Source organism: Heloderma suspectum, chromosome 6 (genome assembly GCF_057233095.1).
Source record: "Heloderma suspectum isolate Gila_16-S chromosome 6, 16-S_ref, whole genome shotgun sequence".
NCBI classification, from domain to species: Eukaryota; Metazoa; Chordata; class Lepidosauria; order Squamata; family Helodermatidae; genus Heloderma; species Heloderma suspectum.
In genome coordinates this window covers 6,616,725-6,643,427 of record NC_139463.1, presented here as the reverse complement: position 1 = coordinate 6,643,427, position 26,703 = coordinate 6,616,725, and the positions used below count along the sequence as shown (strand labels likewise).

At 46.5% G+C, this 26,703-nt stretch overlaps 1 protein-coding gene across 1 annotated transcript in view; it reads left to right on the top strand.

Moving 5' to 3' along the window:
- Window positions 1-8,762: 8,762 nt before the first annotated feature.
- LOC146340422 (uncharacterized) overlaps window positions 8,763-26,703 on the top strand; it is an 86,320-nt gene continuing 68,379 nt past the window's right edge. The window contains exons 1-9 of the mRNA XM_084807229.1: window positions 8,763-8,831; window positions 9,340-9,457; window positions 11,501-11,589; window positions 17,682-17,771; window positions 19,554-19,755; window positions 19,872-20,019; window positions 20,534-20,606; window positions 22,349-22,524; window positions 26,250-26,376. Of these exons, the coding sequence (XP_084663355.1) occupies window positions 8,763-8,831; window positions 9,340-9,457; window positions 11,501-11,589; window positions 17,682-17,771; window positions 19,554-19,755; window positions 19,872-20,019; window positions 20,534-20,606; window positions 22,349-22,524; window positions 26,250-26,376 (1,092 nt within the window). The remainder of the gene's footprint in view (window positions 8,832-9,339; window positions 9,458-11,500; window positions 11,590-17,681; window positions 17,772-19,553; window positions 19,756-19,871; window positions 20,020-20,533; window positions 20,607-22,348; window positions 22,525-26,249; window positions 26,377-26,703) is intronic.

Here is a 26,703-nt window from a genome sequence, read left to right as displayed (position 1 = left end):
TCCACCCAAGGTAAGTCTCGTCCCGGGGGGGGGGGGTGGCGGGGGGGTGGCAGGCCATTCCGCCACCGATTTCGGGGGGCCAAATGCGCTGGCATTCGGCCTCCCCGAGATCCGTGGCGGAATTTTTGTACATCCCTAATCCCTGACCGATGGCTGTCCAGCCTCATCTTGAATGCTTCCAGTGTGGGAGAGCCCACTACCTCCCTAGCTAATTGGTTCCATTGTCGAGCAATGACAATCAGCAGGAGTTAACTTGCTCTGCTTTGGAACACTTCTTTGTTGCTGGGCACCAGAACCTAATTTCTCTGGATATTGATGCATTTGCAAATGCCTCTCCAGCTAAAGAAAGACAAGGGGGCTGGACTCAATGGTCTTGCAGGCCCCTTCCAACCCTACTGTTCTATGATAAGTCTCTAGGCTTCTATTATTATTAGTTTTCCCCACTGATAGTTGTCTTCTAGAAAGAAATAAGAAGTTTAGAATAAAACCTCATCCGATTTGTGTGGCAAGGTCACATCCCTGGCTAGCAGTGAGAATTCTGTGTTTGTTGTCAGCGAGCAATGAATTCTGTGGTCTGTTCTAGATCCATGTGCCAGGCCTACGAATGCAACATCTCCATCGTAAATGGAAGCCCCACTAGTTTCATTGGAAATACTCACTTCTGAAGGAAACGTGCTTGGGATTGCAGGGTCTGGGGACTGGGCTGTTTCAGGTGTTACCTCTCTCTTTTTCCCTATCTTCTTGGGCCCTACTCTACTAAGCATGATTTTTCATGCTCCAGTGATCATAGTGCTTTTGCGGGAGATGGGTGTGTTGACATCAATGTTGCCAGTTCCCCAAGCTGGTTACTGCTAGTCCAAACATACTAGTAGGATGCACAGTACCTGCTGTGCAAGTCCAGATACAATAGCTCCAGATCTTCACGATAGCTCTGGGTGGTATTTCCTGCTTTCCTTCTGTGTGTGCACCTCATTCACTTGGCAAGGCAGTATCAGGAAGCCCTGTTGGGCTAGAGAGAGGCAATAATTTTCAGAGACTTAGAAGTGATTTGAGAGAGGCCTCATTTCCCATGGAGCGCATTCATGCTTCTTTTGTCCCCCACTGGTCAAACAGGGTTTTGGGGGGTGGGGGGTGGGATAAAAACACCCAACAAACCTATTTTACTGGAGGTGAAAGTGAGATGGAAGACGCAACCATGGGAGTGATCCTTCTCAGGGCCAAACTTGACATGAGATTTAGGGTGCAATCCTATGCAAGTTTAGACAGAAAAAAGGCCTACAACTCCCTGCATGCCCCAGCCAACATAGCTAGGGCATGCTGGGAGTTGTAGGCCTTATTTCTGTCTAAATCTGCACAGGATTGCACCTTTAATGCATCATTACTGATGTGCACCATGAGAGTGAATCACCATCTGGTTCTTCTTTCGTGTTTTTCTCTTCATCTCTTGCTGCATATCCTTATTTCTTCCATGTTTTGTTTTGCCATTTGACTGAACCTCTCTCTCTCTCTCTCTCTGTCTCTGAAACACAACTCCATGTCCAGTTCCAGATTTAGCCCTTTTATGTAAACTTTGGTTGTTAAGCAGCTGGTTTCTGTGAAACTTCCTCAGTTGCTACGTAAGGAGCAATATGATACTGATAACTTTTTGTTCAATTAAAAAAGCCAATAGCTTATCCAGCAATCGATAAACAGAATTCCCACTGAAGTCAATGGGAAGGGTTTTTCCCCCAAAAACTGTTTATAATGAGAGGATGAGCCTTGTGATTGGTAAATAGCCATGGATGTCCTTTATTGTGGTATTAAGGAAAAGGGTTTGGTGCTTGTAGATCAGCCTTCCTCACAGATATGTTGGACTTGCAGCTCCGAGAAAAGACAGCTTTGTTTTGTTTTGTGGGAGGAAATAGCCACTTTCTTCAGCAATCATTCTGAGCACATTAGGGTGCAAACCTAAGCCTGTTTAGACCGAAAAAGCCCTACAACGCCCAGCATGCTGGCTGGGGAATGCTGGGAGTTGTAGGACTTTTTTCGGTCTAAACATGCATAGGGTTGCGCCCCTAAGGACTGTGTCACCAATCTTTTCTGTGACAGTGTAAGTGCTGTTCGTTTCCTCTTATCCCTCACCTTCAGTAAATATTGATAGTTTTCAGCATTTGGCACGTCCATTGTTTATCAGCAAGGGATGTGAAATAAAATGGATCAGCTTTGTCAAATGGCCCTAACCGCAACTTGCTGGTGTGCGAAACCTCTGCTCTTACTGCTCATATGGCTGCTTCCTCTTTCACTGGAGTCCTTTTGCACTGCTGAAGCGGTTCTTGCTGCAATTAGCTGGAAATGGAACTGAAATGGAGGTTCCACAAGCATTTAATACTTGCACTATATCAGCCTTCCCAAATCTGGTGCCATCCAACCTGGTGGACTACAGCTCCCATCAGCCCCAGCCAGGCTGGCTGGGGATGATGGGACCTTAGCCCAACACATCTGGAGCACAACAGATTGGGGAAAGCTGCACTATTTTTGTGAACCACCCAGAGAGCTTGTGCTATGGGGCGGTATAGAAATATAATAAATGAATGAATGAATGAATGAATGAATGATTTAAAGTAGCTGTGCCTTTCCTTGTGGCCAAAGTCCCGCTATAATATCCACTCACGAGTACATTCCATTCTAGAAAAAGAGGCTTTCTCATTCTAATTTAATGCCTCCACTTTGCAGATTCAGGTGGATTTATTGCTTCCCTGTTCTGTTAGCTACTACAGAAAGGGTGTGGAACCTTTTCTCAATCAGAACAGAAACATGGCAAGCATCTGGGGGAGGAACAGAGCGATTTGTTCCTCCGGCAGCAGGCCACTTGGCTTCTGTACTGGGCAGGGAGAACAAAACCTCTTTTCCCCCCACCCAGCCCAGGAGGCAAGCCCATTTCTGTCCCTGCTCCAGCAGCTCGCTTGAGTTCCAACAGGAAAGGCAAGGGAGAGGGGAGGAGGAGAGGCCGCAGGTTGGACAGAAACCCACCATGAGCTGGATCCAGCCTATAGACCAGCAGCTCTCTACCCCTGGGCAAGGGAATGAATGTTGAATTGCCCCTTAATTGCCCCCGTGTTTAATCAGCTTTGCCTTCCATGTGTTGTGTTTTAAATCACTCATTTCTTTCCATTATTATTTTTCACCTGTCTTTGCATTTGAGAGAAATAGTGCTATAATGGAAAGAAAAGGGGTGGGGTGAGGTATAATTTAAAAAAATGAAGTAGTTTAATACCACCACCACCCTTCCCTTGGAAGGGGCAAAAGCTGAATTAAGGGGCAATTCACCACTTCTCCCCCTTGCAGTGCCAAGCAGGGAAGTAATAAAACCAACTGCACCTACAAACAGGAAGCTTTCATTTTAAAGGAACAGTTACCCTGAAAAGCTTCAATAGCATCTTGTTTCTTCATACTGGTCAGGCTGGTGTCACAACTGCAATTTTTTGAGAAAACAAATTGCCATAAATCAGATCTTTGTGGGAACGGACACAGGAGGTCAACCCAGAAAATACTGGAATGCAGTGTTCTTTTAACAATGTGATCTGGATTCTCTGTGAAAAGTGAGTGAACAAAGGGTAGCAATTCCAGAGAATAGGGCTAGCATGGAAGCAACTTCTATCATAACCCTGCCATGCACTGACCGCTTATGCGTTACTGGAACTCCTTATTTTTGGTCTGATCTACAACACATGAAACAAAATGAGGAGATAAGATACTAAGGTGGTAGAACTGACTGTACCACTTCAGACTGCAAGTGGGTGGCCATATTTTATATGTTCCCCTATGTCAAAATCCCTTTGCAGACAGAAAATCAGCCCAGCAGGAAAAGAGATGTGGAACAAACTTTATTGTTGCTGCGCTCATTTCCTGTTTGCGGGAAGGTTGTTTTCACTTTACACAGAAGCATTCAAAACTGGACTCCTTTAATTGCTGGTGCAGTCTATTCTACCAATTCATTCATTCTCAACTCACTGAGAATGAGAATGAGGGCAGCACCAAATACAAAAGAGCAAAAAAGAAAAGAAAAAGAGGCAAGCCTGGAAATGGTACTACATTTTTCAGCACCATTTTGAGGCTTGCCTCTTTTTATTGCTCTCTTGTCAGCTTCACTGAAACAGTGCCTTGTATAAAGTCCAGCCTGCCACACTCAAAATGGGCTCCCCAGACTCTACACTCAATCTGAATAAGTCTGTCTTTGCTATTCTCCAAACCCTTAAATTCTGGCCCTCCCTCCCAGAACAGAAGGCTGTTCTGACTTTGCTTTGCATTTCACAAGCATGACAAAAGCCACTGGCAACACAGGATTTCTTGCAGTGATGGCGTTGGCAGATGGTGCCATGATCCCTGGAACTCTTCCTCTGGGTGTTTTTCGCAAAGGTGTTCTGCAAGAACTGTCAATTCCTCCTTCCTTTTGAGGAGCGGCAGCATTAACTCCCACTGTGGCATTTGGGCAGCAGCCTTTCAAGTCGAATTTGAAAGGGCCGCTCCCATAAATCCATGACGAGGAGTCAATATCAGGGAGTTGCATCAAAGATGGAGCTTTTTAAATAAAGCAAAAGCATATACTTTGACTTGCATATGCTTTGAATGGGATTTGTTGATGGTTGTTTCCTTGTTATAATTAGGGATGGAGGAGCTGTATTTTTAATGGTTAATATGCTGTATTTTTATGCTGTATTTTTAATGGTTTTTTAATCTTTGTTAACTGCCCAGAGAGCTTCGGCTATGGGGTGGTATAGAAATGTAAATAATAACAACAACAATAACAATAACAATAACAACAACAATAATAGGCAAAATGCATATAAAAATGCATGTATTTGGAGAAACGTGTACAAAAATGCTTATGCATGTTCATATGAACTTTTTAAAAAGTCTCAAGGTTCCTGACAAATGAGTAACTGAATGAAACCAAAACTGACAGATTTGTCCATTCCTAATTATAATACAGGAGTTGCAAACTCCACTTGGGAACAGCTGCATAACTGACCAGTGACCTCAACATTTACCCAATACAGCTGATTGGCAACAGGAGGTTCAAGACAGACAAAAGAAAGCACTTCAACACACAATATGTAATAAATTTATGGAACTTACCTCCAGAAGATGTGGGGAAACCCACTGGCTTATATTTATTTATCACATTTCCTCCAAGAAGCTGAAAGTCAACATCCTGGTTCTCCTGCTCACCGTTTTATCCTCACAACAACCCTGTGAGGTAGGTTAGGCTGAGAGAGGGGGATGGGCCCAAGGTCAATAGGTGAGCTTTGTGGCTGAGTGGGGATTTGAACCCAGGACTCCTCAGTCCTAGTCCAGCACTCTAGCTGCTACGCTACCTTGGTTTTCTTGGATGGCTTTTTTTTTAAAAAAAAAACCATTCAACAAATTAATGGAAGAAAGGACAATCAAGGGTCATAATATAAGCTGCGATAGATAAATCTAACCTGCATGTTATGGCTGTGTAGCTTCTGATGAAGAAATGCTGAGGATGCCCAACAAGGAAAGGCCATGTTTGATCAAGCAGGTCAGTTCTTAATTGCATTTGAAATAAACGTCAAGGTTGAGAAACAAAGACAAGCACTTTGACTGGTCTGGACATTTCAGAGACCTTTTAAGGTAGCCTTCTTCAACCTGGCACTGTCTAGATGTGTCCAACACATCTGGAGGGCACCAGCTGGGGAAGGATTTGGGATTGTTCATGGTTGGGGAGGAGGATTGTCAAATGATGAATTCTGTCCTGGAGACGTGCTAGGACTTGGTGAAGTGGACAGCAGCAATTGCATCCTCTGTTGTTTACCTGGAGGAGGAACAAGGATGTTCTGCCTCTGTTTGCATTTGGAGATTATCGGCTGGTCAGGGACTCTGTCAGCATTAACAGGCCACGGAAACTAAGGATGTGACCCGCAGCTTATTTCAAGAGAGGAAGGCTGACCTTTTTGCCTATCTTCCTAGCCATAGGAAGATGGTCCTTTCTTGGCATTGACAGTGTGTTCTGTTTCTCTCATTTCATAATGAGCATCTCAGCAGTGTTGGGTTCTTGAAGGAAAAAAGTGATGCAAGGTCCAGGGACAGCCCAGCCAGACTCATTTCTCTTTTGTAGTGTCATCGACTTACATATTACTTCGCAAAAGAAAATAACATGAGCTTAATACCAGGGCCAGCATCAAGGGTAGGCCTGGTTGGGCACCTGCTGAGGGCCCACACCCCAGCAGGGGCCCACTGACAAGAGCCCCCTTGCACCTCCTCCCTTGCAACCTGCTTGTTCACCTGCCTCTCACTCTGGTCCAGACAACAGCGATGGTGAGGAGGAGGAGGAGGAGGAGATATCCCAGCCTCCTTGCTCACTGGCTGTCTGCCTGTCAACCAAGTAAGTGGTAGCAGTGATGAGAAAGAGCAGGAGCAAGACAAGCAGCTGCTGACAATGGCAGTGAGAAGGGAGACTCACCGGGGGGGGGGGCACTGAAGGGATCTTATGAACATCAGAAGAGCCCTGCTGGATCAGACCAAGGGTCCATCCAGTCCAGCATTCTGTCCACACGGTGTCCAACTAGCTGTCGACCAGGAACCCACAAACAGGGCATGAGTGCAACAGCAGCCTCCCAGCCATGTTCCCCAGCGACTGGCGTTCATAGGCTCACTGCCTCTGGAGTGGAGGTAGCACATAGCCAGCAGGACTAGTCGCCGTTGATAGCCTTTTCCTCCAGGAATTTGTCTAACTCCCTTTTAAAGCCATCCAAGTTGGTGGCCATCACTACTTCCTATGGCAGCAAATTCCATAGTTTAACTATGTGCTGTGTGAAGAAGTCTTTCCTTTTATCTGGCCTGAATCTCCCACCAATCAGCTTCATGGGATGACCCCATTGGGCGCTAGTATTTTGAGAGAGGGAGAAAAATGTCTCCCTCTCCACATTCTCCACACCAGGCATAATTTTGTAGACCTCTATCATGTCTCCCCTGACCCTCCTTTTTTCCAAGCTTAGCAATCCCAGCTGTTGTAACCTCCTCTCATGCCCAAGGGCCTTCAAAAACCTGGAGCTGGCATGGTTAATACTAGAGCTGTGCACAAATGGCCTTTCAAAATTCTCCACCCTATGTGTGGGCAAAGTGATTGGGGGGGGGGATTTCACCAAATTTCTCCAGGGGGAGGAGAAATTCTCCAACAGTTTCTCACAGGTGAGGCTCAACATGGGCAGGGGTTGGAGCACAGTTTCCTTCTTTTCTTGTGACGGTTTGTGGTTTTTCTGTGCTGCCCTTGCAAGTGGCAACAGCATCAGCTGTGTTGGCAGAGTGGCCAATATTTTGCATTCCACACAATGCGGGTGTGAGGGGGGCAGTGTTGCATCCAGCTCCAGAGAAGAGGTGGATCTAATGCTGTGACAAAATTTGTCCTCCAATATTCTGAAAGTTTCTTCCGCCATGAACAAGGCTTCCATTTTACTGCTGCATTCTCAGGGTTGCTTTCATTTATTTTTGTGGTGGTTTTAAGCTTACCTAATCACTGCGAAGTGGCCAAGGGTGCTGTGTGTGTGTTTTCTTTCTATCACACATCACTCCATTGCTCTGCAGCCTGCCAGGCTGCCTGCACTTCCTGATCTGGAAAAGCCCTAGGCTAGGGGAGGAATTCTCCCATGATGTCTTCCCCTAGGCATTAACTGACATGTGAGAAGCCAAGGAGGCTACAGGCTGCTGGACAGATGGTTGTAGAGTGAAAGATGTGCTGCTCAGCCATCTCTTTAGTAAGGTAAGCACAAGCATTGCAAGCCCAACCCATAAGAATTTCTCTGAAATCTTCTTCACTGCTGAATTTCTTTTTGAAAGCTATTTCTTTTCTTTCAAATTGAATGACAATGGTAAAAAAGGGGGATAATTTGCAACACAGCATTAGTTAATGCCTTTTACAACTAAACATGGTCTTTGCCATCATCAGAGACTAGCTGGATCTAAAGTTATGGTAGAGGACCTAAGAAGAGCCCCGCTGGATCAGACCAAGGGTCCATCTAGTCCAAAATTCTGTTCACATGGTGGCCAACCAGCTGCCCATGGGAAGCCCACAAGCAGGACATGAGTGCAGGAGCGGCTTCCTGCCCATGTTCCCCAGCAATTGGCGTAGGGGAGAAGCAATAGAGGGCGATGCTGAGTGGGGAGAAACTATTATTTTGATCAACTATAATACTAGAACTGATGGTCAGCCCAGTGGAGGCTGGTGGCTCCAACATCAATGGGGCACTGAATCTGCTCCAGGTTGCAGTCAGAACCAGAGCCAAGGTGCTAGCTCCTTTAGGGTTCTGTCTGAAACCCGGAGTGGATTCACCACCCCACTGACATCAGAGCCACCAGACTCCACTGATTGGCATACAGAAAGGTCCCAGGTTCAGTTTCTTACTTTTTGTCTCCTGTTAAAAAATCTCAGGGTGACTGGGCTGGGAAAAACTTTGGGGAGCCACTGCAAATCACAGTAGGCTAGCTTTCCCCAACTTGATGGCCATTAAATGTTTGGGACTTCAACTCCCATCAGCCCCAGCCAGCATGGCCAGTGGTGGGGAATGCTGGGAATTGTAGTCTAAAGCATCTCAGGGCACCATGTTGGGGAACACTGGAGAAGGCCATCCGTGGCTGGACAGACCAGTGGTTTGACTCTGTCGAAGGCAACTCTCTATGTTCAGGTATCTGAACGTAGATTAATGTGAATGCAAAAGTCGTGTAGACTAAAAAAAAAGAGCTGCTGCCCCTGGCAATGAGTGTACATGCCCCGCATGTCAGGAGACATACCCAGCCAGTTCAACAGCACCCAGATGTGCACCTACATCAGCTGTGTGAGCAGCAGAAGCCAAGTGGGGCCATGTGTTTACTTTAGTTATTGATCTTATTTTGTTATATTTATACCTTGCCTTTTCCTTCAAGGAGCCCAAGGCGGCATACATAGTCCACCTCCTCTCCAGTTTATCCTGAAACCACCCCTGTGAGGTAGACTAGGCTGTGAGTCAGTGACTGGCCCAAAAGTACCCAGTGAGCTTCATGGCCAAGTTGGGACTTCAACCCGGGTCTCCCCAATTCCAGTCCGACAGTCTCACCACCATAGCGCCTACTCTTGTTGCAGGCTTCTCTAGTCCTTTCGTGCAGCCTCTTTCCACACACCCAAAGGTCACGTCACTAAGCCCTTAGGAATGCTTAAAAAGGGAGACTTGCTGCTTCAATGCCCTCCAGGTGTCTGTGCATTTGAGTTGTAGGCTAACATTATAACCTTTGCATTAGGATGACTCACCTGTACAAGCACTCATTTCTCTGAGGTAATATCAGATAAACGATTTCTCTGAAACCCAGAAATTCTTAGGAATGTGGATTAAGGCATGTTGCATCCTGAGCCTCATCACCACCCACATAGCTGGAGACCACGTGAGGCAGAACTGGCAGCACACGCCACTTAATGTCACGCACGCTCGTGAGCAGGCTTTCCCATTCTAGAGGCACGCAGCGTTCACGAACGCCAAGGAGGAGGCTTCTTTGTCTCTTGCAGGCACGGAACACCAAAATATCCTTTGTCACAGAAAGCCTGCGAAGTCGGCGGCACGACAAGCTCTTTGTATTGTAACAACAGCCCTGGGCGGATCACAAGGGGAATAGGTGGTATATACACTGCAGTCGGTTACAAAACATCCCCAGGTTGGAATTAAGAGCCTCTGACTAGGCCTCACTAGCATTGCTAACTATTGGGTATTTAATCAGGGCCAGCGTCAAAGGCAGGCATGATCGGGCACCTGCCAAGGGCCCACACCCCAGCAGGGCCCACTGACACGAGACCCCTGGAGTTGCTCCCCCTCTTCACCACTGCAGCCTGCTTGCTCAGCTACCTCTCGCTCTGGCCCAGACAACCACAGGGGTGAGGAGGAGGAGCAGGAGATGCCACGGCCTGCTTGCTCAGTGGCTCTTTGCCTGACCAGGAAGCAAGTCACAGCAATCATGAGAAAGAGGGGAGGCGCAATAGCAGCTGGTGACAATGGCAGAAGGTACACTCACTGAGGGAGGGGACAACTGAAAGCGTCAGGCCCAAGGGCTCGCAGAAACCTGGAGCCGTCACTGGGCATTTTACCTGTCCATTTAGTATCATTGCCTGTGTTTCCATATCAGATATGTTGATGGTGGTTTTGACCGTTATTTTTAAGCATGGGTGTGTGTATGTGTTAAAAAGTGTTTCTACTGGCACTGCAGTACCTGCCCTTCATTTAAGATCTGCCTCAGAGACCCTGCTTTATGTCCCGCCACCAAGAAAGGCAAGGTTGGTGGGAGCACAAGACAGGGCTTTTTCTGTGGTGGCACCCTAATTGTGGAATTCCCTTCCTAGGGACGTTAGGCTGGCTCCATCTTTGTTTAGTTTTAAGAAGGAAGGCTGTTTAAAACATCTTTTCTGTTCCACATGGCTTTTGAATAATTTAATTCCACTCCCTGCTTTTGAAAGATGGATTTCCTTATTTTAAATCTATTTATGACAGCGTTTTAAAGTTCTTAAACTGTAAGTCGCCGGGGCGGTGCGTGTGTGGAAAGGCAGCTCATAAACAACGTTAGAAATAAATAGATAAGTGAATGAAAGCAAGCCCTGTCCCCAGCCTGCCAAACCCCTCCAGACTCCATGCCCAGACCAGCCAAACCCCAGAAGACTCCACCCCTTGGACCAGTGGAGGCGGGTGGCTCCGATGTCAGTGGGGCAGCGAATCTGCTCTGGGTTTCAATCAGAACCATCAGAACTCTAAAGGAGATATCCAAGGTGCTGGATAGCTTCTTCAGAGTTCCACTGGTTCTGACTGAAACCCGGAGCGGATTCACCACCCCACTGACATCAGAGCCACCAGCTCCACTGCCTTGGACTAGCCTAAGCTTGCCTCTTGTCACACCCTCGAATCAGTCCCCTGGCTTCACGGAACGACCAGACATTTTTAGAATCACAGGCTGGCATCCCCCAGCCATGACATGCCTCTGAAATATCTTTGTTAGTGCTGTCAACACATCAAAGACTTGTCAGCAGTTGATTAAATTGGCCTTTCAACCGATTAATTAACAGGCTACATTTAAATAACCTGGCACCCCAACAGAGCTGCCTTTCTGAGTTAATGTAAACCACCGCCCGTCAACAGAAGAATAAAGGCAGGGCCAAAATAGCCTCTGAAACCAGACGTGCCTCTTCACTCACAACCTGGAGGCCCTTGCTGCATAATCCGCTAAAGCTTTCATGGATTTGTCTGCTGATTACAGTTTGCAGTCACCTTTTCGTTTCATTTTGTAACAGACATTTCTTGCCACCTTCAGTCCCTTCGTCCATCCACTTTGCCCAGCCTAGACTCCCAAGAGGGGGATGTCATCCATCCCAGCTCCAGGTTTTGGGGGTCCCTTGTGCCACGTGCTGTCAGTAAGTCCCCATCTCTATGGTCGTCCCCCTCCTCCTCTCCAAGGCACAGCTGCACACTTGCTTGCCCTCTCCTTCTGGACCCAGTTCACACAGCCATCCAGAGCAAGAGAACAAGGGAAGTGGAGAGGATGCTGCTTCATTTCCATACCACTGTCATCACTTCCAGGTCCAGAGTGGGCAGGTCAGCAGGCAGCAGCCATTGGGGGAGGAGCAGGAAGTGGCCATGGTTCCCCTGCAGGCGTGTTGGCCTTGGCAGCCCAGTTATGCCGCCCCCTGACACTGGCCCTGGGTGACATTTACACAAGGGTGGAGCAGCACAAAGGAATCCGCACTTTATAACAGATAAAGTGGTAGACGTGGATCAGGACGTTCTGAGTACAAATCCCCACTCACCCATGAAGCCCACTGGATGGCCTTGGGCTCTTTCAACCCAATTCATCTGATTCTGAAGGAAAGGCGGGTGCAAATAGGATACATAGAGTTACCCAGGGTCAGTGCAATGCCCCCTCTCCAAGCTGACCAGGCAGCCCAGCCAGCGCAGCTGAGCGACCTTATCATAATAGCGACAGCAACCAGGAACCAAAATGTTCTACAGGTTGTTGCATGGAGGGAAGGAGTTCTGCGGGGCAACAAGCAAGGAATAAAACAGCAGCCATTTTATCTCATCATTACAAGAGTTGCATTACAGTTCAATGAACGCTCCTTTCTTGTGCATTCCGATTTCCCGTTGGCAAAATGGGTAAAGGTTACAGAGGCAAATATGAGAAGACTAGGGTCTTCATTAGACTTGCTGCAGGACTTGAACTGTGTAGAGGAGGGATGCAGAACCATTTGGAGGTGGGGGGCTAAATTACCCCAGCTGGGTCTTTCATGGGTCCGATGATATCAGAGGAACCAGAGGAGATTCATCCAGAGGACAGGGCTAGAAGTCAAGCTCCATCCTCTGGAGGAAGCTAAGGAGGTTCTACAGGCTGGATGCATGACCTCTGCAGGCCAAAATAGGCCTGCGGACCAGAGCAGTGGAGGCTGGTGGCTCCAATGTCAGTGGGGCATAAATCTGCTCTGGGTTTCAGTCAGAACCACTGAGAACTCTAAAGGAGCTATCCAAGGCGCTGAGCGGAGCGGATTTATGCCCCGCTGACATCGGAGCCACCAGCCTCCACTGGACCAGAGGTTCTGCATCCCTGTTGTAGACACTGAAGACTGCAGGGCTTGAGGTAGAGAAAATAAAGCCTAACTGGTTTTCCTCCATGGCATGGGCAGTATGTTTGATCTCAACAGTATTTTCCAATGGGCCAGGATCCCAAGAAATCAGCTCTGTCCACCACAGGGGGAGAGGCAGAGAAAGAGGAGGCTTTGAATTTGTGTTTCTCAACCTGCAGAATCCCCAATTTATGTCACCTGGCAATCTGCTTTTAAAACAGAGGAGAGTTTAAAGCTGCTTTGCACCACGGTTTGTGGCTGGGGTTGGTGGGTGGCCGTCTGCAGTGCAAAGGCCAAGAAGTCCGAATCCACTGGGCTTTGGCTAAGCCTAAAGTAGCTGTTTGGATTGCATCCAAAGCACATAAACCAGAGAAGCAACAAATTACTCACTCTATTAAATATGATAGACATCAGGGGAAGAAGGGCACGTGCTCTTCTGATTAGCAAGCTAGTGAAGTGTGGTCTGGATGGATCCAAAGCTGGCTGGAGAACCATACTCAAAGAGTGCTCTTCAAAGGTTCCTCATCAAACTGGAGGGAGGTATTGAGGCACTCTACTCTTCAACATTTTTATTAATGGTTTGGAGGAAGAGCTGGAGGGAATGCTTATCAGATCTGCAGATGACACAAAATTGGGTGGGATAGCTAGAAGACAGCTAAGACAGACAGAAGATACCTTAGAAGACAGAAACAAAATTCAAAATGACCTTGATAGGTTAGAAAACTGGGCAGAGAATAAAAGAATGAAATTAAACAGAGACAATTGCAAAGTTCTTTATTCAGGAAAAAGAAATCAAATGCACACATATAAGATGGAGGATACCTGGCTTGGCAATAGTAAGTGTGAAAAGGATCTTGGAGTTGTAGTCGATTACAAGCTGAACATGAGTCAGCAGTGTGATGTGGCTGCAAAAAAGGCAAATGCAATGTTGGGTTGCATCAGTAGAAGTACAGTTTCAAGATCAGTGATAGTTCCACTCTACTCTGCCTTGGTCAGAGCTCACCTCAAATTCTGTGTCCAGTTTGGGACACCACACTGTTATGAAGGACTCAGGGAAATTGCAACAAGTTTAGAGAAAAGCAGCAACGCTGATCAGGGGACTGGAAACTAAGTCCTACAAGAGAACGATTGAAGGCACTGGGTATGTTTAGCTTTGAGAAGAGAAGACTGAGGGGGGATATGATAGCACTTTTCAAGTACAGAAGAGGGCCGCAACCTTTTCTCTGCCATCAAGACTGTAGGACACAAAATAATGGCCTTTTAGGCAGATTTTGGTTGAACATCAGGAAAGATGTCCTAATGATCACAGCAGTCAGACCATGGAACCAACTGCCGAAGGTGGTGGTCGGCTCCCCGTTGCTGGAGGTCTTCAAGCAAAGACTGGGCAGCCATCTGTCAGGGATGCTTGACACCAGATTCCGGCACTGAGCAGGGGGTTGGACTTGATGGCCTAAATGGCCTCTTTCAACAATATGATTCTATTATTCTACATCTTATGTTGTTTATTGCTGCGATTCCCAGGATGGCGTAGCTCTCCTTTGGCTTCAGCCATGAAAAGCAAACCGCCCACCAACTCCAAGGTGGATTTAAACTCCTTACTTCATGGAAACACATTTAAACCCATTGTTTAAAACCAGCTGAGAACAATTTCCCTGGAAAAAGGTACAACAGCATAATTGGAATTTTAGTGGCAATTGTCAACTTTCCATCGGAGTTTTTTTTTAATGAGCTGCTATATGTATTGCCAGGACAAGGACAAGATTTCCTTAGAAAAGCAATTATGCAAAGTTCAAAAAAGCAAGCAGCTGAAAGGCAGGTGTGTGCTTATGTTGAATTCATCCCCCCTTTAACTCTGTGCCCCCTCCCCTGGGCAGGGTTCCTGGACTTTCAACAGCTGCACAATAGATGGAAATTCAGCAAGCATAGTTTTCCCTCTCACTGTATCTCCATCCATGCTGGGAAAGGCATAATAACAGGACCTATCCATAAATAGGCAGGGATATAATAAGAGAAGTTTTTTTTTTTCTCTTTCTGACATAGTGATAGCAATGGGGAAAAGTTCACCAGTCAAATCTCTGCCTCTCATGCAGATATTTCTGACTCTGTTGAAGACACAAAGTCTGGGTCAGGAAAACAAGCCTACCTTAAGTGTGGAAATGCCTGGAGAGGGACTATTTTATTCACACACACACACACACACCCCCCAAATCTCTGATGCACATTGTGTTCAATGCTACACCAGCTAAGAGTGCAATCCTATGCATGTTTAGACAGGAAAAAAGTCCTGTGCTGGCTGAGGAATGCTGGGAGCTGTAGGACTTTTTTTCTGTCTGAACATACATAGGATTGTGCCCTAATTTGGAATATGGGCAGCTGCCCTATAGATGTGCCTTGAGTCTTCAGATGCAATTTCCCACACATTTCCAAGCTCCTTTTTGTGACCACAAGGACCAGAAACTTTTTTTTTTTAAAGCAAAGTTTCTGAAAATGACCAGTTCTTAGGGGGAAAACATGTTCTGCACAGAGTAATACAGCCTTGACCTCGGTCAACAGCTTCTGAAACAATGATTGATTTACGGTGGGTGTGATAGTTCTTAGGAAAAGAGACTGTTTGTTAGCAACAGCCAGCAGTAACTAACCTGTGAAATTGATTTTACAACAATAAAATCTTATATTTCTGGTCCAGCGCCAGTTGTCAAGAGCTGTTAGTGTGCACAACAAACACCTGAAAGAAATACAATTACAGAAGATTGTAATTAGAAAGAGGCAGTAACTGCACATCAGAATAGACAAAAGTACTTCACCACACCACACATAATTCCTGTATGGAATTTGCTCTCACAAGATGTGGTGATGACCGTACTAGCTTAGATGGCTTTAACAGAGGCTTAGATAAACACATTAAGAATATACATCTATCAGTGGCTCTTAGCTATGATACTTATGTGGAACTTCCAAGTTCAGAAGCAGTATACCAGTTTGTGGGATTCCTAGAGGGGGGTGTCTGTTTGGCTGCTGGTGGAAACAGGATGCTGGATTAGTCAGGAGTGGGCAGAAAGTAGATCTCCAGATGTTCTGGACTTCAACTCCCAACATTCCTAATGATTGGCCATGCTGGCAGGGGCTTCTGGGAGTTGAAGTCCAAAAATCTGGAGATCTACTTTCTGCCCACCCCTGGACTAGAGGGACTTTGGGGGCTGATCAAACTGGGTTCTTCCAGTTTGGGTTGGGTTCTTCCTTGGCTTGGTTTCCATAGGTGCAGAAGTAGATCTAGATATCCTTCTAAGCTCTAAAATGTGCAAGATTTTTCTTAGGAACCCTCCCCGCCCCCTTTACACTCAGGATTAGTTAATCTGAAATGAATGTTACCATAATCCTAAGTCATGAACCCCTTAAAAGAGCCTTTCCCAACCTTGTGCCCTCCAGATGTGTGGGACTACAGCTCCCATAATCCTGCACAGTGGTTTAGTGGAACCAGGGCCCAGACACTGCTACTGCACTCAGAATTCCTTGTGTCCTCTGAGTTTAGCTGCAGTTCTCAGAGTGCTGCGTGCGGGGGGGGGGGGGAATGGATTTGTCCAACAACAATATATCGTTCCCTATTGTAATGCAAAGTATTCTGGGATGGCTTGGTCTTGAATGAACAATTAAGACCCATTAGCTTTGCAAGCAACCTGCTCCTGGTGGAGATGAAAACTGCTAGGACTGGTCTGTTGATATGGACCAAGATGGCTGCCTGCCAGTTTGGACTGTCCTTGGGGGTGTGGCTGTGGGGACTGTTGTGATGAGCGCCTGAGCGTCAGAATTTGCCACTATGCCACTAATCCCTCAGCTGAGTGATTATGGGAATTACAGTTCAACACATCCAGAGGGCACCAAGTGGGAGATGGCTGCCTTAGAGGGAGGGACGGTATTGTACGAAGACCACACCCCAATCCATTACTCAGGAGCAGTGATGTGGCTCACTGGGCAGGCCAGAAACCAGGCATCTGCCTGACACGGTAAATACAAACCTGATGATTCAAGGTCTGACTGGTGAGATTAAGAAGCCCGCCGAGGGTCCTGTTTGGCCAGGCATTTGGCAGCTGCAGTGCAGAGGAGCCAGGAGCTCTTTGAATGGCTGCATATTAACTCTGTTCTCAGAGGCATTTTGTCCCTCAGTACCCATTGCTGGGGACCACGAGTGGGAGGAGGTTGCCCTGCTGTGGTAACAGAGTGCTGGACTCAGCAGGCCTTTGGTCTTATCCAGCCTGGCTCCTCTGACATAGCAACAGAGGAAGCTGCCTTATACTGAGTTGGACCACTTGCCCTGTCTAGGGTGGCCAGGTCTCCTACTTTACAGAGGACAGTCCTCTATTTGAAGAGCTGCCAGAGGACAGTCCTCTAGGGATGTTGGAGAAATCTGCAATGGAACCAAATGAATTTGGATTTTCACAAATCCAATCCGCAGATTCGGCAGTGGAGTGGCTTTTCCCCTGCTGGGTGGATTCCGTGGACTTGCAGACTGCTTTTCTACCTTTCCCAAATTTTGTGCAGAAAAACACACAAAATAAAAAAAACCTAGCCAAAAATGTGCATTTCCCCCGGAGGCTAAAGCGTGAAAATGCGCATTTGGGGGGAATTTGCAGATTTCTGCACGTGTGAATCAGTGCAAATTCCGAAATTCTTAAAATCCAATTCCGTCAATGGGCAGATGGCAGAATGGAAGGCGCCTGACAATTCATGAAACACAGATGGAACAGATTTGACACAATCTGTACTTCCCTACAGTCCTCTATTTGAAGACCTGCCCAGTCCAAATCTGGTTTAAAAATAAGGAACGATCAAAAGGAAGAGCAAAAGGAAGAGCCTTGAAGTTGCTGTCCATAACTCAGCACTACACAGCACACTGAACGAGCCAAACAGCAACAGGTCACCTCATCCGTTTCCCTCACTATGGTGAGATGCATTGTATTTCTACTTAAATCAGAATTGTTATTTCTACATTTGCATCTATACATGCAAATTAGCGGAAAAAAATGTAACGCAGATTGGTGTCTTCTTTTCTCCTCATTTTTGGCAGTGCGTAAGCATCTACCCCAAGTCCTGTATTGTCAGCAGCAACTGGCAGCAATGGCTCCAGCCCCACCTGGAGATGCCGCCACGGATGCCAGTGAGGCCGGATTCTAAAGAATGCACCCTCTATGCACCCCCGGAGTCTGTGGCGGAATGGAGCAATCCCCCCGCCACCCCGTGGAATCCCCCCGGGACAGAGCCTACCTTTGTCAGCCGTCCGCTGCCCCGCGAATGGCTGCCCTGGTCTGCGGCTGCCATTTCCATTCTACTTTAGCCATGATAGGCTATGTAAGTATTTATGTAGCCTATCACGGCTAACGCAGGGATGCCATTTGTGTCCCTGCAGTAGCTGTGATAGGCTACATATATATTTACATAGCCTATCACAGCAAAAGGCAGGGACGCAAATGGTGTAGCGGCCACCATTTGCATTCCTGCCTTTTGCCGTGATATGATAGGCTACGTATATATATATGTAGCCTATCACGGCTACTGCAGGGACACAAATGGCAGCCGCTACGGTGGCCACCATTTGCAGCCGCAGCCCAGCAGCGGACAGAAGTCCAGCTGCGGGCAGCCCCAGCCGGCGGCTCTGCGGGGTCCTCACAGAGCGAAGCTGGCCGGGGAGGATTCCAAGAGGGAGGGAGGGATCGCCTCCCCTGCCCCACAGGATGGCCCCAGCGGAACGGGGTAAGTAATCCGTACACCCCTAGCCCTGCATGCCAGGGTTGCCATACCAAACCAAACAGTATTTCACCCCTCTGAACTGATCTGTCAGGTAACCTAAAAGCCAATAAATGCCAGATTCTGTCTCAAGTGCCTTCCAGTTCTGCCCTGCTTCCACCTCTGGATTTCCAGGAAACAATCCCTTGACCCAACAGCCTTTGTCCTGGCTCTGGCTCTTTGGGCTGAGCCCCCTGGCCCGACCCAAAGGCCTGCGTCAGGATGCTGTTCAAAATGGCTGCAGCAATGGAAATGGAAACCCCACTGCATCCAGCTTGCTCTCATCAGGAGCAGGAGCAGACATCGTGCAAAAGGCCTTAAGTTGCCATGTTGTTATGCATCCAGAAACACTGTGCAGGCTGTGTGTGTCATGGCACAGGGAAAGGGGTTGTGCATCGTTATGTGGCGGCTTGTGAAGTGGCAAATGAGAGAGATGGGGCTGTGCACACGTACCAGCAGAGGACATCGCTTGGCAGCATCAGGGGCAGGTGACAGGATATCCACTTACACATTCTCAAAAAAGAGGAAACACATCATCCAAAGAGAGGACATGGATTTGCATAAAAATAGCTGATGCTAAATTTATGTACAGCTTCCAGTTTAGAAATAAGTACTGTCGCTGCTGGGAGTTGTATTCAAACACATCTGGAGGGCACCAGGTTGGGGAAGTGTCTGAAGTGTCTTCTCGTGTTTGCAGGCACCATGCAAGAAGGAGTGCTGCCACCTACTGGGCGGACACTGCACTTTCCGAACGCAACAGACAAATCGCGCAATTCACTTCCTAGTCAGACCATCGGAGCTGCTTGTACAGTGGAATTTCAATCTGCGATGCTTCTCCTGGCATCGTTTTCCTTTAGGGGAGGGAGGTGTAGGCCTTTATATGGAAACTGGCAATCTTACTCACACAACCAGGGCTTAATTTCTTTTTTAAAAAATAGAGTCGCCAGGCCGAGGACAATCACACCTGGTTAGATTCGTCCTTATGTGCAATACTTAAAGGTCTAGGAGTCTGAACATGCAAACCTCAGCAGGTAATGAAGCCTAAGAAGTGGGGCTGTGCATGGACCCCCCAATCCAACTCAGAGGCCATTTCTGGGCTTCCAAGGCGTGCCTGATTCGGCTCAGGCTGATTCAGAGGGGCCTCGACTCATTTCAGCCTACGAAGCCGAAGCGGGATTCAGCTTCCCAACACACCGCCCAGCCCCCAGCAACTTACCTAAGCCCTTGTTCTGTGGGGGTGGTGCCGGCATTGCCGGGGGAGCTGCTGCAGGGGGGAGCTGCCGCCACCGAGGTAGCTGCTGCTGCTGGCACTGCCAAAGGAGCCACTTCTGGCACTGCTGGGGGCGCCGATGCTGCTGGTGCCGCCAGGGGAGCTGCTGCTGGGGGAGCTGGCACTGCTGGGGCAGCCTCTGCTGCTGCCACCAGCTCCTAGGCCCTCTGGACGCACGCCAGCAGCTGTCTTGTTGTGCTGCAGAATGCAGGGAGCCATTTTTAAAACGGCGGCCTCCTGTAGTTCTGGAAATACAGGGTGTCACCATTTTAGAAATATCTCTCTCCCTCCGGAGCAACAAGACAGCTGCCGGCACACATCCACAGGATCCAGGCAAGGAGCTGGAGGCTTGGTGAGGGCAGCGTGGTGGCTGCGCTTCCTGATCATGCCAAAGTGCACTGAAGTGCTTTGGAGCAACCCAATTCACTTCAGGTTGCTTCATGCCCCCTCTACCTCACCTCAGCGGCAGCCCAAAGCGGCCCACTTCGACTCGGAGCTCAGGCTTTGGAACGAAGCAGTGCACAGCTCTACTAAGAAGCATTAGAGGGGTTGGTGTGAGCGTGTGTGTGAATTCCACAAATTGGTTTGACATGAACTAATCCACCAAATCTACAAGACTGCCCTTGATATTCTACTCCAACTCAACTTGTTATTTGAACCTTAGAGGAACACAAAGGGATCCGGTTCCATGTGGTTTAATTTCCACTCCCTAGCCATGAAATATTTAAAAACAGAAGCTTTTCGATTTCAGGGTGTCCGTCCGTGTTTAAAGGACTGAATGCTTTTCTACTCTGAATTTGAGAAAGATGTTTGGCCTTATCTTTATTTTCTCTGTTTTCATTTATTGCCGTACTGGAAATTCGCAGCTACAAGACGAAGGTTGTGAAAATGGGTTTAACTGCACAAGAAGACAACAAAACCTATCGACCTGTCCAGCAGGTACAAAGTAGCTGCAAAAAAAGTGATTTCCTGTTTATTTTGCTACATTTGCTAAATTTTGTTTGCTACATTTCTAACTTTTTCTTTAGACACATTTTTGATTGATTGAAATGCCTAATTTAAGAATGAAACCAAAACCTCACAGTGGCTATAATATCACTGTATTCTTACAACAGCGACTTCTCACTAACCATGTACATTAACAGTCACAATATTCTAACAGAAAACTGCAGATAAATTACATTGAGCATTGATGGTCTTAAGACTATAAAGAACATATATTTTTGTACAAGATAATCAAGATACTATTACGCAGATCCAGTGAGCAGTAATCTTTGTTTACATAATGTCAGACTAATGTACCCATTTTTATCTGTTTAATCTTAGAATGATGACTTTGCTCCAATAAGAATTGGTCTTATTCTGTATGAAAACTAATGACCGTGACACTTTATCATATGAAATAGAATTATTTTAGCTAGAAGAATTACACCGCACCTTCAGATTAAACTGTGTTCACTTACAATTGAAACTAAAATTGCTCCCAGAAATTTTCCTCTATGAATTTGTATGTCAAAAATTCTCCAGATGTTCCATCATTGTAGAAGTGTTTGCCAAGAAAATTTAGCTATATGATATCTGTATTTGATGTCCAATGATATTTGGCAGATGACATGCAATGGCATTTAGTACCTGGCAGCATTTGACAGTTGACAGCCTACAAGATTTCATATTTGATGCCTGCCAAAACAATCAAGTCTAAAGCACTTGCATTTTGATGTTTGAGGTAGCTGGAATCATATTTGCTAAAATTTGGAAAAGTAAACAAAAACTGATTAAACAGAATTAGTAAGAAACAAGTAGAATGGGTTCTGCAACAAATTATTGCAGAGTGGAGTGAGTGCATGCTCAGTCCTCATTGAGCTGTTTGGGGGTGGGGGGATTCCCCCCCCCCAGATTTTTCTCTAAATATTGTTTGTACTTCTCCAAACCTTCACTTTAGCCTGCTGATACATCCCTCTTCTGTGTGGATGGTGCTGTTTTGGCAACATAAAGATCCCACTTGAAGAATGAGAACTATTTGTATATATAATATATGGGAACAATTAAAAATGGTTCAGTTGACTCTACCACAAAGAAACCTACAAAAGTATAAGACAATCTTAAATGGTTGGAATACTGTGAAATACAACATAGTAGCAGTACATTAGGAATTAGAGGCTCAGGGTTTGAATCCAGACTACGTTAGTTCTCTTTGAAATCAATGGGGCTTTAGTTAACTCATGCGCAGCTCATCTCATTACTTTCAATGGGACCGAAATTCAACTAACCGAGGCTGCAATCCTATGCACATTTACCTGGGAGTAAGTGGCATTGAAGTGAATGGGGATTGCATCAGAGCAGACAGGTGTAAGGTTTACAGATCCAGCCCACAGAAGACATACTTAGGATGCTATGAAATTTAAAGATGAATATATAATTAGTGCATGTGGTATAAGTGTGTTTTAAGTCAATATTTGTGTATGTTATGCATAAAATATAAACTTGTTTAAAAATGAAATTTCACTTTCAAAATCTGGTGAAATTACACATTTTGTGAATACTTATTTCCACCCTCCTGTTCATTTTCAACTAACAATCATATGCTTGACATCCCTATATTCAAACTGATTTCTGTCCATGCTTTTCGGTTCAAGGCTTTTTCTGCCCGGATGCCAATTTGCCCCCTGTTCCGTGCCCAGAAGGCACCTTTCGCTCTGTCGGAAGTTCTCCTTCGCACCAATGTGTGGCCTGCCCCGTTGACTTCTTCAATGCTCAGCCTGGCCAAGCAGCTTGCTTCCCATGTGGCTCAGAGGCTGTGCAGCCCAAGGAAGGCCAACAAACTTGCATCTGCCTTCGGGAAGGCCGAGTGTTTCAGGTACGGAGCTCCCGCCTTTCTGAGTCACATCCCATTTGGACGCGCCAGCCATTGCTCCATGCCGCAGCCATCAAGCGACAGGAAAGTATCTGCAAATCGGCCCCTGGGTTTTGTGACAATACTGCCGATTACATCACTCAGACAAGCTCAGGCTGTGACATTAAGCAAAGGAAGATTTGAAAAAGCAGTACTGGATGGAGGCCACTAATAAGAACATCAGAAGATGTTCTTATTAGTGGCTTTAACAGGGATGATTTAGTGGATAAAGTAGCAGTTACAGGACCTCTGGGGGAAAGCAACCATGATATACTTCAGTTCTTGGTTCTAAAGGAAGCAAAAGCCGAGTGTAGCCAAACGCGTACCCCGGATTTTAGGAAAGCTGATTTTAATAAACGCAGAACAATGATCAGTAAGATCCCATGGCAAGCGACTCTAATGAGAAAAGGAGTCCAAGATGGGTGGGAGCTTTTAAAAAAGGAAATTCTCAAGGCACAATTACAAATAATTCCAACAAGAAGAAAAAGTGGAAGACAACAGAAGAAGCCAATGTGGCTTCACAAAAAGCTGAGAGATGACCTGAAAACAAAAAAGGACACATATAGGAAGTGGAAGGAAGGCCAAGCAACAAAGGAAGAGTACAGGCAGGTAGCACAGAATTGCAGGGATGGCGTCAGGAAGGCTAAAGCTGAGAACGAGCTGAGGTTAGCGAGGGATGCTAAAAGCAACAAAAAAGCTTTCTTCAGCAATGTGCATAGTAAAAGGCAGAGGAAAGAAATGGTGGTTCAACTATTAAATAAAGTTGGCGACATAATAACAGATGACAAAAAAAAGGCAGAAGTGCTCAATTCCTACTTTGGCTCAGTCTTCTCCCAAAAGAGGATCTATGACCCCCCTGGCAAAGGCAAAGTACAGGCTGAAGGGGCAGGGTTGCAGCTTGAGATCGATAGGCATATGGTCAAGGAACACCTAATTACTTTGAATGAGTTCAAATCTCTAGAGCCAGATGAACTGCACCCTAGAATAATAAAGGAACTAGCAGAAGAACTCTCAAAACCACTATCTATTATCTCTGAGCAATCATGGAGGATGGGTGAAGTGCCAGATGACTGGAGGAGGGCTAATGTTGTCCCTATCTTCAAAAAGGATAAAAAGGAGGAACCTGGGAACTACAGACCAGTCAGTCTGACATCAGTCCCTGGGAACATTCTGGAGCAGATGATAAAGAAATCCATCTGTAAGCACCTTGAAAACAATGCATTGATTACTCAAAGCCATCATGGATTTGTCAAGAACAAATCCTGCCAGACAAATCTTATCTCATTTTTTGATCAAGTAACCTCCCTTGTGGACTGTGGGAATGCTGCCTGTAGACATCATATACCTCAACTTCAGCAAAGCTTTCGACAAGGTGCCCCGTGATATCCTGATGAGCAAACTAGCTCAAAGTGGGCTAAATGAAACAATAATCCAGTGGATCCACAGTTGGCTACAGAATCGGACTCAAAGAGTGCTTATCAATGGGGTCTTCTCCAACTGGGGAAAGGTAACGAGCAGGGTACCCCAGGGCTCAGTCCTGGGCCCAGTGCTCTTCAACATTTTTATTAATGACTTGGAGGAGGAGGTGCAGAGAATGCTAATCAAATTTGTAGATGACACAGAATTGGGCAGGATAGCTAATACTTGGAAGACAGAAACAAAATTCAAAGTGATCTGGATAGACTGGAGTGCTGGGCAGAAAACAATAGAATGGAATTTAATAGGGATAAATGCCAAGTTCTGCACCTAGGAAAAAGAAATGAAATGCACAGATACAAGATGGGGGATACGTGGCTCACCAACACTATAAGCAAGAAGGATCTTAGAATCGTTGTAGATCATAAGCTGAAGATGAGCCAACAATGTGATGTGGCTGCAAAACAGGCAAATGCTCTTTTGGGCTGCATTAATAAAAGCATAGCTTCCAAATCCCGGGAAGTACTAGTTCCCCTCTACTCAGCACTGGTTAGGCCTCATCCGGAGTACTGTGTCCAGTTCTGGGCACCACACTTTAAGAAGGATTCAGACAAGCTGGAGAGGGTTCAGAGGAGGGCAACAAAGATGATCAGGGGACTGGAAACAAAGCGCTATGAAGAGAGACTGAACGAACTGGGCATGTTTAGCCTTGAGAAGAGAAGACTGAGGGGAGATATGATAGCACATTTCAAATATGTGAAAGGTTGTCACAGAGAGGAAGGCCAGGATCTCTTCTCGATCATCCCAGAATGCAGGACACAGAATAAAGGGCTCCCGTGACAGGAAGCCAGATTTCGGCTGGACATCAGGAAAAACTTCCTGACTGTTACAGCAGGATGACAATGGAACCAATTCCCTAGGGAGGTAGTGGGCTCTCCCACACTGGAGGCATTTAAGATGAGGCTGCACAGCCATCTGTCAGGGATGCTCTGACTTGGATTCCTGCACTGAGCAGGGGTTTGGACTCGATCGCCTTGTAGGCCCCTTCCAACCCTGCTATTCTATGGTTCTATGATTCTATGAAGAGTCCTGTTGGATCATTGGCCATATAATGCAAAAATCTGCTTCTCATTGTGACTAACCAGATGTTCTGGTTCTGCTAGAAGCAGAGGTTCTGAGCTCACTCCTGTCACTCTCCAGCTATTGGTATTCAGGGTCATACTCCATGAAATGGTCTAATCTCCTTTTAAAGTCATCTTAGTTGGTGGCCATTCCCAAATCTCATGGCAGCCAGTTCCATAAATTAATGATGTGTGATGTGAAGTAGTTCTTCTTGTCTGTCTGGGGTCTCCTGACAAATAGTTCAATTGTATGTCCCCAAATTCTAATACCATGACAAAGGGGAAGACATTTCTCTCTAGCCATTTGCTCCACCCCATGCCTAATTTCATAAACTTCAAACTTGTCCCCACCACCACCACCAATACTCACTTTTTTTTCTAAATTAGAAAGCCTCAATCATTGTAACCTTCCCACTGCCTTGTATTCATTTTGGTTGCCCCTTTAAAAAAAAAAAAATCCTAGAGGAATACAACCCTGTTTCCAGCAGTGCAAAGACAAGGCAGCTAGGAATTAGCAAGGGTCAGTAGTACCAAAGGCAAGGTCTGAAGGCAATCCAAGGTCCAAATACAGGGGGATCCAGAGAAGAGCCAGATAACACAGGTCCAAACACAGGAGAAGCACAAGACAGGAATCTGGAAGCTGATACACAAAACTGTTCCAGCACTCTGTGCGTAACACTGAAGGCTTTTAATCCTGAGCCTTCAGAGCACAGCTGTATGCCACCAGTGTCACCTGAGGAATGGGCTACTCATGAGGAGAGTCTTACTTATTATCCCTTTACTCATGAGGAGTCCTTATTCCTCAGCTGGGCATTCCTGTGTCTGGCAGCTGACTGAGCCTGCACCTTTAGACCGCTGTGCTTTCTAGGGTTAGGTGGCTGCTTGGTGCCCACCTCCAATTCTGAGAGGGGCCATTCTCCCCTGAGGGGAAGAGTCGACTGCCATCTCTCCCGAGGGCCTGGGATACCCCTGATCTGCCTCAAGGTTTCTCAACACAGGCTGCTGCTCTGCAATGTTTGGCTCATGGGGTGGGGGACTCCAGGTCGTCCTCTGAAGGGGATTCTTCTGGTGGCAGGGGGCATGACAGACACATACATTTTTTTCATTACAGCCAAGTGATGCTCATTGCCCGTGTGCTCCTGGGTATAAAAGCTCTATGGAAGACAGGAGGCGGGAGTGTGTCAAGCAAGTCTATGATATCTGCAGAGATGCTGCAGTCCGGAACCAAGAGGGACAGTGCTTAACCAAGGAAGAATGGACACACTACTGTGCAGACAAGGTGCTGTAGATTGATGTATCAGCCCAGGCCAGCTAACTCCCACCTTGTGGCTGGGCATGACATTTGATTTTATGCTCCCATTTTGGTAACTGATCTTCCAGCTTTGCTCAGTTCTGGTCCATTTCCCTTTATTTGAAGTTCCCTAAACAAGTGTACCTTCAATTACCCTTAAGGGAAGTTTCTCAAGAGCTACCTGCAAAAAAAAAGTGTGTGTGTGGGGGGACATAATTCAGCTCCATGGTAAGTTCTGCAAGTGCTGCAGCTTGTTGGCATGTTAGTTGCATCATTACAAAATCTGAACTGCTGGACAGCTCAGCTCTAAGGTCT